Source organism: Lepidochelys kempii, chromosome 28 (assembly GCF_965140285.1).
Source record: "Lepidochelys kempii isolate rLepKem1 chromosome 28, rLepKem1.hap1, whole genome shotgun sequence".
Taxonomy (NCBI): domain Eukaryota; kingdom Metazoa; phylum Chordata; order Testudines; family Cheloniidae; genus Lepidochelys; species Lepidochelys kempii.
In genome coordinates this window covers 842,456-859,074 of record NC_136407.1, presented here as the reverse complement: position 1 = coordinate 859,074, position 16,619 = coordinate 842,456, and the positions used below count along the sequence as shown (strand labels likewise).

Below are 16,619 nucleotides of genomic sequence, written 5' to 3'. Positions count from 1 at the left end.
GGGTCCATTTTGGGGGGCAGTGAGCCAGACAACCCCGTCTGCCCTTCACTCCATGTCCCAGCCAGCCCCAAACTGAAACTCCCTCCAGCCCCTCCTCCTCTGGGCTTTGTCCCTTTCCCGGGCCAGGAGGTCACCGGATTCCTTTGTTCTCCAACCCTTTAGCTCTCACCTCTCCATCAGTGGCCAGGAAACAGGGTGTCGGCCATTCTCTGTGTCCAGACCCCTGCGTACACCTGCCCTCTAGGGCTCTGCAATGATCCTACACCCTTATCCCACCCCCTAGAGACTTAAGAACTGCCTAGGGGAAACTGAGGCACCCCCAGCCTATTCAGAGGAAACATTAAGAACAGTCCCGCTTCATCACAGGACGCTTCTGTCCGGAGCAGGCATTTCCGATCTTCCCCCTATATATCGAGATAGGAACCTGCAGCTGCGCCCCCCATGTTCCTCACGGCAAAGCCCACCCTGAGGGGAACTGCACAGAAAGCAAGTTCCCCCCCACGGTAGGTTTCAGCTGGGAGTTATCGATCACTGTAGCACCCTGGAGGTCCCAGCCTAGAGCAGAAGCTGCCACACAGACACCACCCCAAGACCAAGATAGGGGTCCCCCCCATGCCAAGTACTGTACAAACATATTGTAAGAGACAGCCCCCCCCACCCCATGATCTTTAAGGCTTTGTATGAAAATTGAGGTCCAAAATTTCCTTGAGCAACTTTTTATACACCCCACAAGTTTCTGCAAACTGGAGTGAGATGTGTCAAATCAGCCTCCAGGTGCAGGGGGGTCACAAAACCCCCGTTTCTACAGTGCCTGCACTGACAGCCCCAAACCGCAACTTCAGCGCACCCCAGATTCAGCTTTTGAACCCAACTATTAAAATCAATCACAACTTTGGTCCAGCCTCAAGCCTCTTACAATCTAGGGGCCCGGTCCACTACGCAGCCGGGCGTCCTAAGTCCCAGCCTGAACCATGAAGCCATCCTTCTCCAGCGACTTTTTTAGCCTGGGATCACGCACAGGGGGAATATCCAGCAGCCTTGGGCCCTCTGAGCCAAGGTTAACAGGCCAAATGATTCCTCATTGCCCATGAGTCCCCATGCAGCAGTGATCCCTTCCCACGAGCCATGCAGCCCCCCCAAATACTAATGATACCTTGCGCTTTCCATTTACAGATCTCACAGCACTTCACGCTGGGGATTATTACACTCACTGGACAGGCAGGGGAAACTGAGGCATGAGGCAGTGAAGGGACTCGCCCAAGGTCGCTCAGTGGCAGATCTGGGAACAGAAGCTGGGTCTTTCGTGTCCTAGCCCACTGCTGGACCCACTAGATCACGCTGACCCACATCTGTAGCACTCCTCTCCCATCACCCGGGTCACCAGCCACATGGCCCTCAGTGAGCCTCAGAGCTCAGCAAATTCATGCTGTCCCTGGAGAGCCAATACGCATTGCTAACATACCCAGCTCCAGCCGTGTGCAGGCTGTCTCCCCCCACCCACGAGCCCCCATCACGGGGCTATTCCTTCTCCTCCCAGACAACAATGAGGTCACCTTATTTCCAGCCGAGAAACATCACTTAAATGCGTGAGGTGCTGTGGGTTGCCTGCCTTTGCTAATTAGACAGCAGGCCTCGCTGCAGAGAGCTCCCTGTGCCACAAAGAAAAAGGACGGGGGGGGGGGAAGCTGGACAGGCCCAGGGCAGGGCTTCGGAAAGGCCCCGATCCCGCTTTAAGGAGATCGTAAAGCAGTTTTGCTGAGCTCCAGAATGATGAATAAGGTTTCCCTTTAGCGCTTCAGCATCAGTTAATTTCAGTTAATTTCAGACTATAATAGGATTCAAAAAAGAACTAGATACATTCCTGGAGGATGGTCCAGCAGTGGCTATTAGCCAGGCTGGGCAGGGCTGGTGTCCCTAGCCCCTGTTTGCCAGAAGCTGGGGATGGGTGACAGGAGACGGATCACTGGATGATTCATTCCCTCTGGGGCACCTGGCATTGGCCACTGTTGGAAGACAGGACACTGGGCTAGATGGACGTTTGCTCCGACTCAGTATGGCTGCTCCCATGTTATGTTCAGTCAGCCCCACGGCGCTGCTTTCTCCCACAGCCCACGGCAGAGCGGGGAGTTACCCAGCACGTCCCACCCTCAACAGTAAATCACAATAAGGCAGATCCGCGGCCACCACACAAGGTATTGATTTGCATTTCACGGCAGGTGTGTGGAAAAGGGGAATCAGGAGTCGTGCAGCTACATGAAGCCTTCTGCCGGAAGGTGGGCTTGGTCAGACACCAGACTACAAAAGGAGGTCGGGGCTCCCCAAAGCCAGCGTGAAATCCATCCCGGCCACCTAGGATTTTCAGCTCTGCTCCAGACTGTCTGCGTGATCTGGGGGCAGTTCTCCAGCCTGTGATCACAATGGTCCCTGCTGGCCTGAATCTACGGAAAACCCTGGGGGAGTCCCTGCGTCTCCGGGCCTCAGTTCCCCTATCTGTACAATGGGGATAAGATAGCCGCCTTGTCTGATTAGACCATGACTCCCAGGGCTGGCACTGCTTTACTCTGGCTGTGTAGTGCCCGGCACAATAGAGGCCACCAGCTGGGGGGCGGTGTTGTACCTGGGGCAATTACACCAGGAGTCTGGGCAGCTCTCCCCACAAACCTCCACTGAGGCAGGGACCTTTCCTCCAGACCTGTCCAGCGCCCCAGCTCAGCACTCTCAGACTCCCAGCATGAACCATCCTGCAATGAGCCTTTCGCAGCCGGGGATCCAGCGGGGAAGCCCCACAGGACTTCGCTCTCCAGCCAAGGAGTAGGCCCCCACCGCACGAGACACTGCAGCATGCGCCTCTGGGCCAAAAGCACCCTGAGGGGAGCAGCCCATGCCCCCTCCCCAAATCCAGCGCTAGACCAGCTCCGAAAAGGGAGAGGTTTGCTCCGCAGCTGACTTGGGGCAGGTTGGGGCACATCCAGTCCAGGCAGAGAGCAGAGAAGCACCCCACCCCGTTCGCACCAGAGAGGCAGGTCAGCCAGCTGGGGAACTCTGCTGCTGCTGTTGTTTAACGCAAGGCCCATAGCCACGGGCTCGGCATGTTACCCCCCGGGCCCAGCCTGCAGCCCCTCCGCCAACCCCCAACGCGCCCCCACCCCCAGCTCGCAACCCCGGGCCCAAACCACCAACGGCAGAATTGCCAAAGGAGCCAGAGCGCTGCCAACTGAGCTCCTCACAATGCCCTGAGGCAGAAGAGTCCAGGGTGCAATTCCCAGCTCAGCCACATGCCTGGGGAATGCTGTAATGCCCTGAACGTACAGTGCCTGGCACAGTGGGATCCTGGGCCCTGATGTGCCAGGTACTGTACATTAGGGGTATTACAGCAGTCCCCAGGCACCCCGTCAGGGCCCAGGACCCCCATGTGCCAGGCACTGTACGTTAGGGGTATTATGGCAGCCCTCAGGCGCCCTGTCAGGGCCCAGGACCCTTCTGTGCCAGGTGCTGTACGTTCAGGGCATTACGGCAGTCCCCAGGTGCTCCGTCAAGGCCCAGGATCCCACTGTGCTAGGCGCTGCACGCAGACCAAAGGGTTGGGAACAGAACCAGGTGTCCTGAGCCCAATGCCCTGGCCCGGGGAGCAGACTGCCTCTCTAGCAGCAGCGTCTGCCGTGCCCGCAGGGCTGGGATAGCACCCCTGGAGGTGGGGTCTGTACAGCCTGTGGAACCAGGCAGGCATCCACATTCCCTCCAGACCCACAGCTCAGCATGCAGCCAGCCTGCTTTGAACCTGTGACCTAGAGGTGGAAGATGGTCTCAGCAGCCTCAGGCGTTTCATTTGCAGCAGTCTCTGCTCCCTGCTGAAGACCCTGCTGGGGCTCTCCAGCGATTGTTCAATGAAGCGCAGTCCAGACAATGAGACCAGCTCTGCCTTCGACCTGCTGGGGGACTTGGGCAAGTCCCCTGTCGACACGCAACTTTTCCCTTCCCAGCATATCTCCTCAGATTGTCAGCTGTTTGGCACAGGGATGTCTCTTGCTATGGACCTGTGTAGCGCCCAGCAGAGGCGAGGACCCTCCGATCTTGGTTGGGGGTGGGGGAGGGCAGAGATGGGCAGTGTTCCCCCCCAATCTCGGTGTGGGGGGGTGAGGGCGGTGCCAGGCAGCGCTCCCCACCATCTCGGGGTGTGTGTGTGTACGCGCATCACTTCCCGCCCAATCTCGGTCAGGGAAGGGGGAGGTGGCAGGCAGTGCTCTGCCCCAATCTCGGTCAGGGAGGGGGGAGGTGGCAGGCAGTGCTCTGCCCCAATCTCGGTCAGGGAGGGGGGAGGTGGCAGGCAGTGCTCTGCCCCAATCTCGGTCAGGGAAGGGGGAGGTGGCAGGCAGTGCTCTGCCCCAATCTCGGTCAGGGAAGGGGGAGGTGGCAGGCAGTGCTCTGCCCCAATCTCGGTCAGGGAGGGGGGAGGTGGCAGGCAGTGCTCTGCCCCAATCTCGGTCAGGGAGGGGGGAGGTGGCAGGCAGTGCTCTGCCCCAATCTCGGTCAGGGAGGGGGGAGGTGGCAGGCAGTGCTCTGCCCCAATCTCGGTCAGGGAAGGGGGAGGTGGCAGGCAGTGCTCTGCCCCAATCTCGGTCAGGGAGGGGGGAGGTGGCAGGCAGTGCTCTGCCCCAATCTCGGTCAGGGAGGGGGGAGGTGGCAGGCAGTGCTCTGCCCCAATCTCGGTCAGGGAGCGGGGGGCCTCTGGGCAGTGCTCAGCACAGCCAAGGGCCCCCCTAATCTCGGCCAGGACAAGGAGAATACAAAAGCTGTTTCTAAAGTGGATTTTTCGGTGGCTGTGAGCCTTTGTATCAGCAGGGAGCCAGGCATGCGTTGCGGCTCGTCAGGAACATGTGGACCGTTAGACATTAAAAGCCCTTATTAGCTCCGTCTCTTCCTTTATTTCGCATCCACGAGCTAGAGCCGCACGATGCGAGTTCAAGGACAGAAGCCACAAGAGCAGGAACGTGTGAAGTGAGCTGTAGCTCACGAAAGCTCATGCTCAGATAAACGGGTTAGTCTCTAAGGTGCCACGAGTCCCCCTGTTCTTTTTATCAGATCCAAAGACACACACTGCAGTCAACAAGTTCTACCTCGCAACTCGCACTGCACTGAACACCTCAGGCGCACGGCCTGGATTCGAATGCCAACGCCGAGCGGAAGACGCCCTCGGAGTGACACGAAGCCAGCAGCTGCAGCACCCGGCCTTGGTGTCAGACTCAGCAGCAGCTCCCGTTTGGTCACTGCATCTCTCCAGGCCTCAGTTTCCCCACGGTAATGCAGGCAGCCTGTGCTGGAGGACCTGGGAATTGAACTCAGATCTCCCAGGTACCAGCCCAGCGAGTAGAGCCAGCACACCACAGTCAGCCCTGCAGAGGACTAGCTAGCACAAAGCGGGGTGGAGCCATAACTGCAGGGGAGACCATGAGCTGGTTCTGGCCAGTGGGAGGACAACGGGCTGCGAAGAGAGGACACCCCCCCACCCCACCTGACCAGCCAGTCCCAGCCAGAGGGGCCAGAGGACAGATGAGGGGAGAGGGGGCCCAGGCGACCCTGTTTACCTAGAGAGAAGACAATGGACAGAGGTGGGGCTTGGGGGAGGTGATAGGAGATGCCCAGCTGGGAAGCAGGGGGGCTCGGGGCTGGAGGGAGGGAGCAGGCAGAGCCCCGCTGGATGCAGGAGAGACTTGGATGTACTGTGTTGAGGGAGACCAGGCCTGAGGAGTTTCCTATGCTGGGGTCAAACGTTCAATAAACCTTTCTGTTTTATGCTGGCTGAGAGTCACTCCAGTCTAGAGATCAGGGGGCATTATTCCCACTGGGAGTGGAGGCCCTGGGGGTCTCCCCAAGGGGCCCACGGCAGAGACAGGCATGCTAAGGCTCAGAGAGGGGTGGTTCCAGGATGGGGGGGCTTAACCCACGAGAGAGAGTGGACCCCCGAGAAGGGCTGTCTCACTGACGGGAGTTCCCCCCACAGACCGCACGGGGCCAAGAGTGGCCATGACCTGTGAGTCCGTGACAGCTAGAAAGACCACCGCATCCAAAAAGGAGTCGGGGGTCACGGTGGAGAGTTAGCTGGACAGGAGCTCCCAATGCGATGCAATGTGGACCGGGCCCCTAGACTGTAAGAGGCTTGAGGCTGGAACAAAGTTGTGATTGATTTTAATAGTTGGGTTCAAAAGCTGAATCTGGGGTGCGCTGAAGTTGTGGTTTGGGACTGTCAGTGCAGGCCCTGTAGAAACAGGGGTTTTGTGACCCCCTGCGCCTGGAGGCCGATTTGACACATCTCACTCCAGTTTGCAGAAACTTGTGAGGTGTATAAAAAGTTGATCAAGGAAATTATGGACCTTAATTTTCACACAGCCTTAAAGATCATGGGGTTGGGGGGGGGCTGTCTCTTACAATATGTTTGTACAGTACCTGGCATGGGGGGACCCCGATCTCGGTCTTGGGGTGGTGTCTGTGTGGCAGCTTCTGATGCAAAGGCTAACGCCACCCTCAGATGCACACACAGGGGAATCTCACATAGGAGCAAGGCACCCTGGGATACTGTTGTCATGTTTGGGCGTCTGCAGTTCAGGAAGGAAGGGAAAGCCTGCCTTATAAGGAGAGATGGCAGGATCGCAATCCAAGGGGCTAAGGGGTGGCTTGATCAGCACCTACGCGGGGCACAAATGTTTAACACCGGGCTCTTCAGTCTAACCCGACCCAAGGGCTGGAAATCGAAGCGAGACAAACGCAGGCTGGAAAGCAGGCGCGACATGTTAACAGTGAGGGGGTTTAAGCACTAGGGCTGCCGTGGCAATTTTTCCATCAAGATGAACATATGAACGGTCACACTGGCTCAGACCGATGGTTCGTCTAGCCCACCGAAGCGGCCTGGGCCAGATGCTTCAGAGAGAACGAACGGAACAGGGTGATTACTGAGTGATCCAGCCCGTCAGCCAGGCCCAGCTTCTGGCCATCGGTGCATGGACAGAAGGGGTGGGAAGTTTTTCTAAAAGATCTGCTCAGTTCACACAGGGATCCATTCAGGGCCTGCACTGTACAGGAAGTCAGATCCCTTATGACTCTAGCCCCACGCAGAGAAAGCCTTTCCACACAGTCCCCAGCTCCATGTCTGCACTAAGGCTCTGAACGCTGCCAGCCCCCGCTCAGCAGCAACCGTGGGAAGACTTCTTGATGCAGATGGGGCAGTCATTCCAGTTAGGGCAGCCAGACAGCTCCCAGCTCGGACTGGGTCATGGGTATTAGCACCCCCCATTTCAATCTGAAGCAGCAAAGCCCAACACATTGCCTTCTCCACACATGGATACAGACAGATGCACCACCTGGCTGGCTGGGTTTGGGGTTAGTTTTTGGCTCTCGTCTCACGCTGCACTTTTGAACACTGTGTGCCTTCCGGCCAAATATCCCTGGCAAGTGACCAATCACCGCTCAGACCAGGTAAGTCAGAACCCAAGTAGCGAAATTAAGACCCCGTCCCCACTGGCAGGGGGTAAGCGTGGCCTTTTGGGAAATCCTGAGAAGTCAGCCATGAGCTCCCAGCGAGTGGCAATGATATCGTGTCCTGCGCTCGCATCCACACTTTAAAAACGATGATGATGAAACATGGGAGAGGGTTTAGACAAGAGCTATAAGGAGGATCGACAAGCTGGCAACCACGCCTCACAAAGCAGCTCAAAGTATTCATCTTACCAAAGACATTAATCACGGTCTGTAAGTACCTACATGGGGAGTAAACAGCTGGAAGCTAAAGCCATGCAAATTCCCATTAGAAATAAGGCATATGCTTCCCACAGCGTGAGTGATTAACCATTGAAACAAGGTCCCCAGGGCAGGGGTGGATTTCCCATCTCTTTCTGCCTTCCCATCCAGACTGGAACCTCTCTGGAAGACGCTTTAGCCCAGCACAATTCTTACACTCAATACAGTGGGAGCTGGGTGAAATTCTCTTGCCTGTAGGGTACTAGATTATCTAAGTGTCTCTCCTGGCTTTCCTCTATGAATCGGGGCAAACCAGATGGGACGAGCAGATTCTGTGCTTAGGTTGCCATTTAGCAAAGGCTGATGCATACCAGGGTTTACTCCAGAAATGCACCATGCCCAGCCCCTGCACTTCCAATCAGATAAGAAATGCGTCACTTCCTGTCCTAAAACACTGGGCCCTGTTGAACAATTGTTGCTTTCCACCCTACTGGCACCGCAGTTTCTATCAGCAAAAGAATCGCCAGAACCAGGGTCCATTCAGCCCAGAGCCTTGTAAGAGCTGTTGGAGACAAGAAACCCTGCAGCCACGGGATAACCTGTCTCTGTTACACAGAGGATGAGTCGTGCTTGTGCCCTGAAGAGCGAGAGTCTAACTCTTGTTTTTCTTTTCAATCCTTACTATTACCCACATAAAACGTCTGATCATTTGTTTAAATCTCGCTAAACTCTTGGCCTCTTGTGGCACTGCTTTTTAAATGCAGTGCCCAGCATATTTCCTTTGGCCAGTTTTAAATGCGCTGACTTCCACTTCCATTCCACATCATCTGGCGAGATGGAGAATCTACCACTGCTGTAGGCAGTTTGGGCCAACGGCTAATCACCCACACTGTACAAAACCTGTGCCTTATTTCTCGCATGAAATTGTCTGGCTTTATCTGCTAGCCGTTGGTTTGTGTGCTGCCTTTCTGACAGATTAAAGAGCACCTTGGTACCGGATATTTTCTCCCTGTGATCAGCGGAGTCCATGACTGGGTGCTACCACCTGAATAAGGCAGGCAGATGTTGGGGATCCTTTGGGAAGGACAGAAAGACTGCAGCCAGCTGGGAAGAAGTTCTATCCACCCACCAGCAATGACATCTGCACAGAGCCAGCGTTACGAAACCTCCCTCGTTTGTCTGTGAGATAGACGGTGGTTTGAAAAGAGATGTAATCACATTCCAAAGCGTTCCGGAGCTGTTCTGCTGAGGGAGGCGAGAATTCACAGCACAGGCCGACCTGCAGCCGGCACCTCGGTTCGTTCCCATTAAACACAATTATAAACTAGGGTTCCTGTAAAAAGGGAAATGGTTTGCCAGGGACTTCGGGCCAGCGACTGATTTTATACTGGTACCAGCACCACAGTTATGGGGAAGATCTAATTATACTGGTATAAAGGCAGGTGTTGCCTTGGCTAGAGCACTGGGAGACCTTCTATTCAGAGCTCTGACGCTGATCTGTTAGGTGACCTTTGATAAGGCACATCCCCGTTTTACAGATGGGGAAACTGAGGCAGGGAGTGGGTATAATGATCGACGGACGAAAAGCATTAGCCTTTATTATATATATATATAGCCTCATTATTATAGGTGATTATACTGGTATAACTACATGGATCTCAGGGCTTCTCTACACGAGACACTACACCGATAGCACTTCTGCGTAGACACTATCTACCCCGCCAGGAGGGGTTCTCCCATTGGCGTACGTGATCCCTCAAGGTCGAGGGAATGAATGCTCCAATGCAGAAGCTCTGCTCTGTACTCTGCATGAAACCCCTGGCATGCCAGGCTAATCATTATTCACCAGCTCGCCTCAATCCTGAGCAGAGCCGCCACGTTGCATTGCCAAGGTTTTGTGGCGATGGCCTAAAGAACTCCTGCTTGTTAGCACTGCAGAGCCGGGGATGTCAGAATCACCATTCCCACACAAGGGCGCTGGCAGTGTGGGGGGCTTGATTGAGGGTGATTTACCACCAGCCCAGCACAGCAGAGGAGAATACTCCAAGACGGGGCGGTTATTCAACATTTGAAAATCGGATTTGGGGTCTAGCAGGTTGATGTGGGCCAGGACAGTGACCCCATGATCCATGCCTAAGTGCTACCATCCATGAACCACTGCAGCAACAGCTCCCCACTCTGCCCCCTGAGCCAGCTACCAACATGTGCCCTCCCTGCACTGCCTACTGCTGCACCGGTTAGGAACGCAGAGGCTGGGCACCATCGGTGAAATAGGAGAGACGGGGGAGGAGAGAACAGGGTAACGCAGCAGCATGCGTGGGGAAGAGCTAGTGAGATCATTGCAGAGATGGGGGGACGGGGTAACCACAACAACGCCAGTGGGGAGGAGAGCAAAGGGGGAAAACAAGGAGTCAGGGTAGCAGCAGTGACACTGGGAGGGTGGGGGGGGGAGACACAGGGAATCAGGGTCACTGCAGCGACACTGGGAACCGGGGATCAGGGTGAGTGCAGCGACGAAGGGGGGAAGCGGCGGAGGAACGGGGAGTCAGAGTCATTGCAGTGACACGGGAGGGACACAATGAGTCAGGGTAAATGCAATGACCACAGCCGCTGCAGAGACACTGGGGCGGATAGCAAGGGGGAACGGGGAGCACGGCTCACATCCATCTAATCACTTCCCCATCTGCCTAACCCCACCGCAACAGCTCCGGGGGGAGGGGGGAGAGCGGGGGGGAATCCCTTGAGTCACATCCCCCAACCCAGGGACAAGGGGGAGGGTCCAGCAGAGATGGGGGGTGTCCTCCCAGGTCCCACAATGGGGGGGGGGCGACTCATTTAGCCCAACCCGAACCCTCCCCTCACAATAGGGCCCAGAATAGGGGAGGTGCCCCCTTGTCCCAACACAAGGCCCAGCCCAAGCGGGGGGCTCTTCCCCCCTCCCCCCACATCAGAACCCCCCCCCGTAGGGGCCAGCCCAAGAGGGGGGCTCTTCCCCCCTCCCCCCACATCAGAACCCCCCCCATAGGTCCCAGCCCAAGCGGGGGGGCTCTTCCCCCTCCCCCCACATCAGAACCCCCCCCGTAGGGCCCAGCCCAAGCGGGGGGGCTCTTCCCCCCTCCCCCCACATCAGAACCCCCCCGTAGGGCCCAGCCCAAGAGGGGGGGCTCTTCCCCCCTCCCCCCACATCAGAACCCCCCCATAGGTCCCAGCCCAAGAGGGGGGGCTCTTCCCCCCTCCCCCCACAACAGAACCCCCCCGTAGGGGCCAGCACAAGGGGGGGGCTCTTTCCCCCTCCCCCCACATCAGAACCCCCCCGTAGGTCCCAGCCCAAGAGGGGGGGCTCTTCCCCCTCCCCCCACATCAGAACCCCCCCCATAGGGCCCAGCCCAAGAGGGGGGGCTCTTCCCCCCTCCCCCCACATCAGAACCCCCCCCATAGGTCCCAGCCCAAGAGGGGGGCTCTTCCCCCCTCCCCCCACATCAGAACCCCCCCCATAGGGCCCAGCCCAAGAGGGGGGCTCTTCCCCCCTCCCTCCACATCAGAACCCCCCCCATAGGGCCCAGCCCAAGAGGGGGGCTCTTCCCCCCTCCCCCCACATCAGAACCCCCCCATAGGGCCCAGCCCAAGAGGGGGGGCTCTTCCCCCTCCCCCCACATCAGGCCCCTCCCCCAGCCCCCCAATAGGCCCCTCCCCCTTCACCTGTAACCCCCCGTTGCCAAGGCCGCCGTGACCTTTGCCCTCTGCCCCCCTTACCCTGAGGGCGGAGAGGTCGATGTCATCCAGGCTGCGGGCGGGGGCCGGGTCGGCCATGTCCGGGGCGGGCTGGGCCTGGCCGGCTCCTCACTGCGGCCCCATTGGACCCACCCGGCGCCGGGCTCCGCGCACCGACTGACAGCGGCGGCCCCCGGGCGGCGAGCGGAGCCGCACTGCGCAGGCGCCGGCAGGTGGGCGGTTGGGCGCGCGCGGCGCGCCTGCGCCGAGGCCCGGGCGGGCGGCGCGTGAGGCGGAAGACGGTTGCCGACCGCGCAGGCGCCGTCTGCGGGGGGAGGGTCACGGGTCGGCGCATGCGCGGGGCGGACAGTGAGGCGCAAGAGCAAGATCGAGCGCCATGGCGCCCTCGCCCCCCCCCCTCACCCCGCGCGCATGCGTGGGAGACGGGGCGCGTGGGGAAAGCGGCGCAAGGCGCGTGTGCGTAACCGCGAGTCAAGGCGGGCTCTGTCCCCTGGTCAGCGTCTCTCCCCCACGTGACATTTACGCATGCGCTGGGTGGGAGACGCGGGGGGGAGGTGGAGCACGTGCGGGGCGGGGCTGTGAGCGCTCAGAGGGCGAACAGGGCGCGAGGCGGGGGAGGGTGTTCCCGCCTTTTTCACCTGCTGGGGGCGGGGCCTCAGGCCAGAGCGGGGAGGGGCCTGTACTTGGTGGGGGGGGGCGTGTTTCTGAGGGGGAGGGGCGTGTTTCTGAGGGGGAGGAACCTGTATCTGAGTGGGAGGGGCCTGTTTCTTCAGGGGGTGGGGCTTGATTCCCTGCTGGGGGCGGGGCCTCAGGCCAGAGCGGGGAGGGGCCTGTACTTGGTGGGGGAGGGGCCTGTATCTGAGTGGGAGGGGCCCGTTTCTTCAGGGGGTGGGGCTTGATTCCCTGGTGGGGAGGGGCCTGTTCTGGGGCAGGGGGGGCTGGCTGGCAGGAAGGGGGTGTCCCCCCCCCCCCAAGGCTGAGGCCGTCACAATCTCCCCCCAGCCCACTGGTGGCTCTGGCAAGGATGCGTCTGGGCCTGGCCCAGCTCACCCCGCCCCACAGCCCCAGGCAGCCAGGGGTCAGGGTGCCGCCCAGCTGGGGGGGTGGCCTCTGCACCTCTCGTACGAGCCCCACGGCTGCTGCCTCCCTTCGAATCCCCGCAGCCTGCCCCACAGAGCCGCCCCCAGGCCTCAAAGAGCCACCGCTCCCCCCGGGGGACATGGGGCCTGTGCCCTCTGGGGGGCGCCGGCTGGCTCCGGGGGGCGGGGAATGGGGCACGGGGCCTGTCCCCTCTGGGGGGCGCCGGCTGGCTCAGGGGGGCGGGGAATGGGGCACGGGGCCTGTCCCCTCTGGGGGGCGCCGGCTGGCTCCGGGGGGCGGGGAATGGGGCACGGGGCCTGTGCCCTCTGGGGGGCGCCGGCTGGCTCAGGGGGGCGGGGAATGGGGCACGGGGCCTGTCCCCTCTGGGGGGCGCCGGCTGGCTCAGGGGGGCGGGGAATGGGGCACGGGGCCTGTGCCCTCTGGGGGGCGCCGGCTGGCTCAGGGGGGCGGGGAATGGGGCACGGGGCCTGTCCCCTCTGGGGGGCGCCGGCTGGCTCAGGGGGGCGGGGAATGGGGCCTGTCCCCTCTGGGGGGCGCCGGCTGGCTCAGGGGGGCGGGGAATGGGGCACGGGGCCTGTCCCCTCTGGGGGGCGCCGGCTGGCTCAGGGGGGCGGGGAATGGGGCACGGGGCCTGTCCCCTCTGGGGGGCGCCGGCTGGCTCCGGGGGGCGGGGAATGGGGCACGGGGCCTGTGCTCTCTGGGGGGCGCCGGCTGGCTCAGGGGGGCGGGGAATGGGGCACAGGGCCTGTCCCCTCTGGGGGGCGCCGGCTGGCTCAGGGGGGCGGGGAATGGGGCACGGGGCCTGTCCCCTCTGGGGGGCGCCGGCTGGCTCCGGGGGGCGGGGAATGGGGCACGGGGCCTGTGCCCTCTGGGGGGCGCCGGCTGGCTCAGGGGGGAGGGGAATGGGGCACGGGGCCTGTCCCCTCTGGGGGGCGCCGGCTGGCTCAGGGGGGCGGGGAATGGGGCCTGTCCCCTCTGGGGGGCGCCGGCTGGCTCAGGGGGGCGGGGAATGGGGCACGGGGCCTGTCCCCTCTGGGGGGCGCCGGCTGGCTCAGGGGGGCGGGGAATGGGGCACGGGGCCTGTGCCCTCTGGGGGGCGCCGGCTGGCTCAGGGGGGCGGGGAATGGGGCACGGGGCCTGTCCCCTCTGGGGGGCGCCGGCTGGCTCCGGGGGGCGGGGAATGGGGCACGGGGCCTGTCCCCTCTGGGGGGCGCCGGCTGGCTCAGGGGGGAGGGGAATGGGGCACGGGGCCTGTGCCCTCTGGGGGGCGCCGGCTGGCTCAGGGGGGCGGGGAATGGGGCACGGGGCCTGTGCCCTCTGGGGGGCGCCGGCTGGCTCAGGGGGGCGGGGAATGGGGCACGGGGCCTGTCCCCTCTGGGGGGCGCCGGCTGGCTCAGGGGGGCGGGGAATGGGGCACGGGGCCTGTGCCCTCTGGGGGGCGCCGGCTGGCTCAGGGGGGCGGGGAATGGGGCACGGGGCCTGTCCCCTCTGGGGGGGCGCCGGCTGGCTCAGGGGGGCGGGGAATGGGGCACGGGGCCTGTGCCCTCTGGGGGGCGCCGGCTGGCTCAGGGGGGCGGGGAATGGGGCACGGGGCCTGTCCCCTCTGGGGGGCGCCGGCTGGCTCAGGGGGGCGGGGAATGGGGCACGGGGCCTGTCCCCTCTGGGGGGCGCCGGCTGGCTCAGGGGGGCGGGGAATGGGGCACGGGGCCTGTCCCCTCTGGGGGGCGCCGGCTGGCTCAGGGGGGCGGGGATGGGGCACGGGGCCTGTCCCCTCTGGCTCAGTTAGCTAGGCGCTGGGGTGGGCGAGCGGGTGGGGTAGGGGGCCACCCCACACCGGGGGGGCGGGTTGGGGGTGGGGGGGGAATAAGCAGGTTTATTGACAACACATGTAATATTTTCAGGCTAATTAGGAAACACGGCCCGGCGTGACCTCGAAGGCCAGGGCGGAGCAGCCTGGGACTGGCCTGTCTCCCCTTCGCAGCCGCTCCCCGGAGGGGGTGAGTGGCCCCTGGGGAGCCCCACTTCCCTGGGGAGTCCTGGGTCTTGAAGGATCACACAGCAGCCAGGGCTTGAGCGTGGGTCTGCTCTGGGCAGCTGTGCAGCGCCCCCCAGTGCCAGGCGCTGGCTGCGGGGCGGGAGCGCCCCCTGGGGAGCCAACTACTACGGCACCCTCCCCACCCCCGTGCTGCCTGGGGGCCCTGGGGCCAGCATTGGCTGCCCGGGCAGAGCACCCCCTGCTGCGCCCCGGCCTGCAGCACAGCACAGACCTCCCACTGAGATCGGCCCCCGTTGTGCTGGGCGTGGCCCAGACCCCCAACTCAGCTCAGGGCCCCCATGTGACAAAGTGGGACTGTTCTTAATGTTTCCTCCGAATAGTGTGGGGGTGCCTCAGTTTCCCCTAGGCAGTTCTTAAGTATCTAGGGGGTGGGAGAAGGGTGTATGATCATTGCAGAGCCCTAGAGGGCAGGTGTGTGCAGGAGTCTGGACACAGAGAATGGCCGACACCCTGTTTCCTGGCCACTGATGGCCTGGGCCCTTCCCCCCTGCAAGGTGAGAGCTGAAGGGTTGGAGAACAAAGGAATCAGGTGACCTCCTGGCCCAGGAAAGGAACAAAGCCCAGAGGAGGAGGGGCTGGAGGGAGTTTCAGTTTGGGGCTGGCTGGGACATGGAGTGAAGGGCAGACGTGGTTGTCTGGCTCACTGCCCCCAAAATGGACCCAGCTGAGGGGTCCCGTTCTCTGCACCTGCAAGCTCTGTTTTAGACCATGTTCCTGTCGTCTAATAAACCTTCTGTGTTACTGGCTGGCTGAGAGTCACGTCTGACTGCGAAGTTGGGGGGCAGGACCCTCTGGCTTCCCCAGGAGCCCCACCTGAGTGGACTCGCTGGGGGAAGCGCATGGAGGGGCAGAGGATGCTGAATGCTCCGAGGTCAGACCCAGGAAGGTGGAAGCTGTGTGAGCTGTGTGTCCTGAAGACAGGCTGCTCACAGGAAGGCGACTACCCCAGAGTCCTGCCTGGCTTCATGGGGAGCAGTTCCAGAGCATCGCCCAGGGACTCCGTGACAACTGGTGGCAGCGGTGGGATGTACTGCACCCCGTGGATGGCGCTTCCTGCAGTAAGTGACTGGGGAGCAGTAACACGAAGGGGGATCGCCGAGGACCAGGCCTGCTGAAGGCTCAGAGAGGAGCGGTTTCGGGGGGCGGTTAACCCCTGGGAGTGTGTGACCAGCGAGAAGGACTGTGCAGTAATGGGGTCCCCCTGGGGACTGCGGTGAGCAGTCTCAGGGGTGGAGGAGCCTGCAGCTTGGCCCGGGGAGAGAGAAGGACTTTTGCAGTAACAGGGTTCCCCTGGGGATTGCAGTGAGCAGTCCAAGGGGCGGAGGAGTCTGCAGCTCGACCCTGGCAAAGAGGGGGTGACCTCGAGAAGGGCTGGCACACGAGGGGTTCTCCCTGGAAACCGTGGGGAGCTGAGAACACAGAGGCCTGTGAGTCCAGAACAACTTGGGAGGAGCGGAGTGATGGCCTGTCACCGTCTCCTTAAGAAGGACATTGTAACCCTGTGCAGAAAGAGAGGGTTGAGCGTTGGAAAGTTCACCAAAGCACAGTTAATCGTGCAGCTGGAGGAGGATGATCGCTCTAAGGAGCAGATTCCTGACCCCAACTGGGGCTATAGCAGGATCTGGGAGCAGCTGGAGTGGGAGCCAGGCATCCCCAAGACTCCTGTCCCCGACCAGACGAGGGTCTTCACGATCGGGTTCCCCATCGGGGGATCGGAGACAGATGGGATTGGAGCTGAGTCCGAGAGAGCAAGAGGACTGTGAGAGACAGCGAGAGCCCGAGAAAGAGCTGCAGAAGCAGCAGCAGCATGAACTGGCGGTGGTGGGGCGGAGAGGCCTAGGGGACCTCCCAGGGGTGAGTGGGGATAGACCTCGGGGGGCCAGTTCCGCAGGGAACCTCGAGACTAAATTGCTGCCCCTAGTTAAGGAGTGGGGAGATGTGGATGCCACCTCACTGCCTTTGAGCAGGCTGGAGATTTGAACCAGGACGACCCTGCGGAAAA

General features: G+C 61.4%; 1 protein-coding gene across 1 annotated transcript in view; it reads right to left on the bottom strand.

Moving 5' to 3' along the window:
• LOC140904287 (misshapen-like kinase 1) overlaps positions 1–11,692 on the bottom strand; it is a 36,157-nt gene extending 24,465 nt beyond the window's left edge. Inside the window, exon 1 of the mRNA XM_078850803.1 lies at positions 11,482–11,692. Coding sequence (XP_078706929.1) covers positions 11,482–11,538 — 57 coding nt within the window. The 5' untranslated portion in view covers positions 11,539–11,692. The remainder of the gene's footprint in view (positions 1–11,481) is intronic.
• Between the last annotated feature and the right edge of the window lie 4,927 nt (positions 11,693–16,619).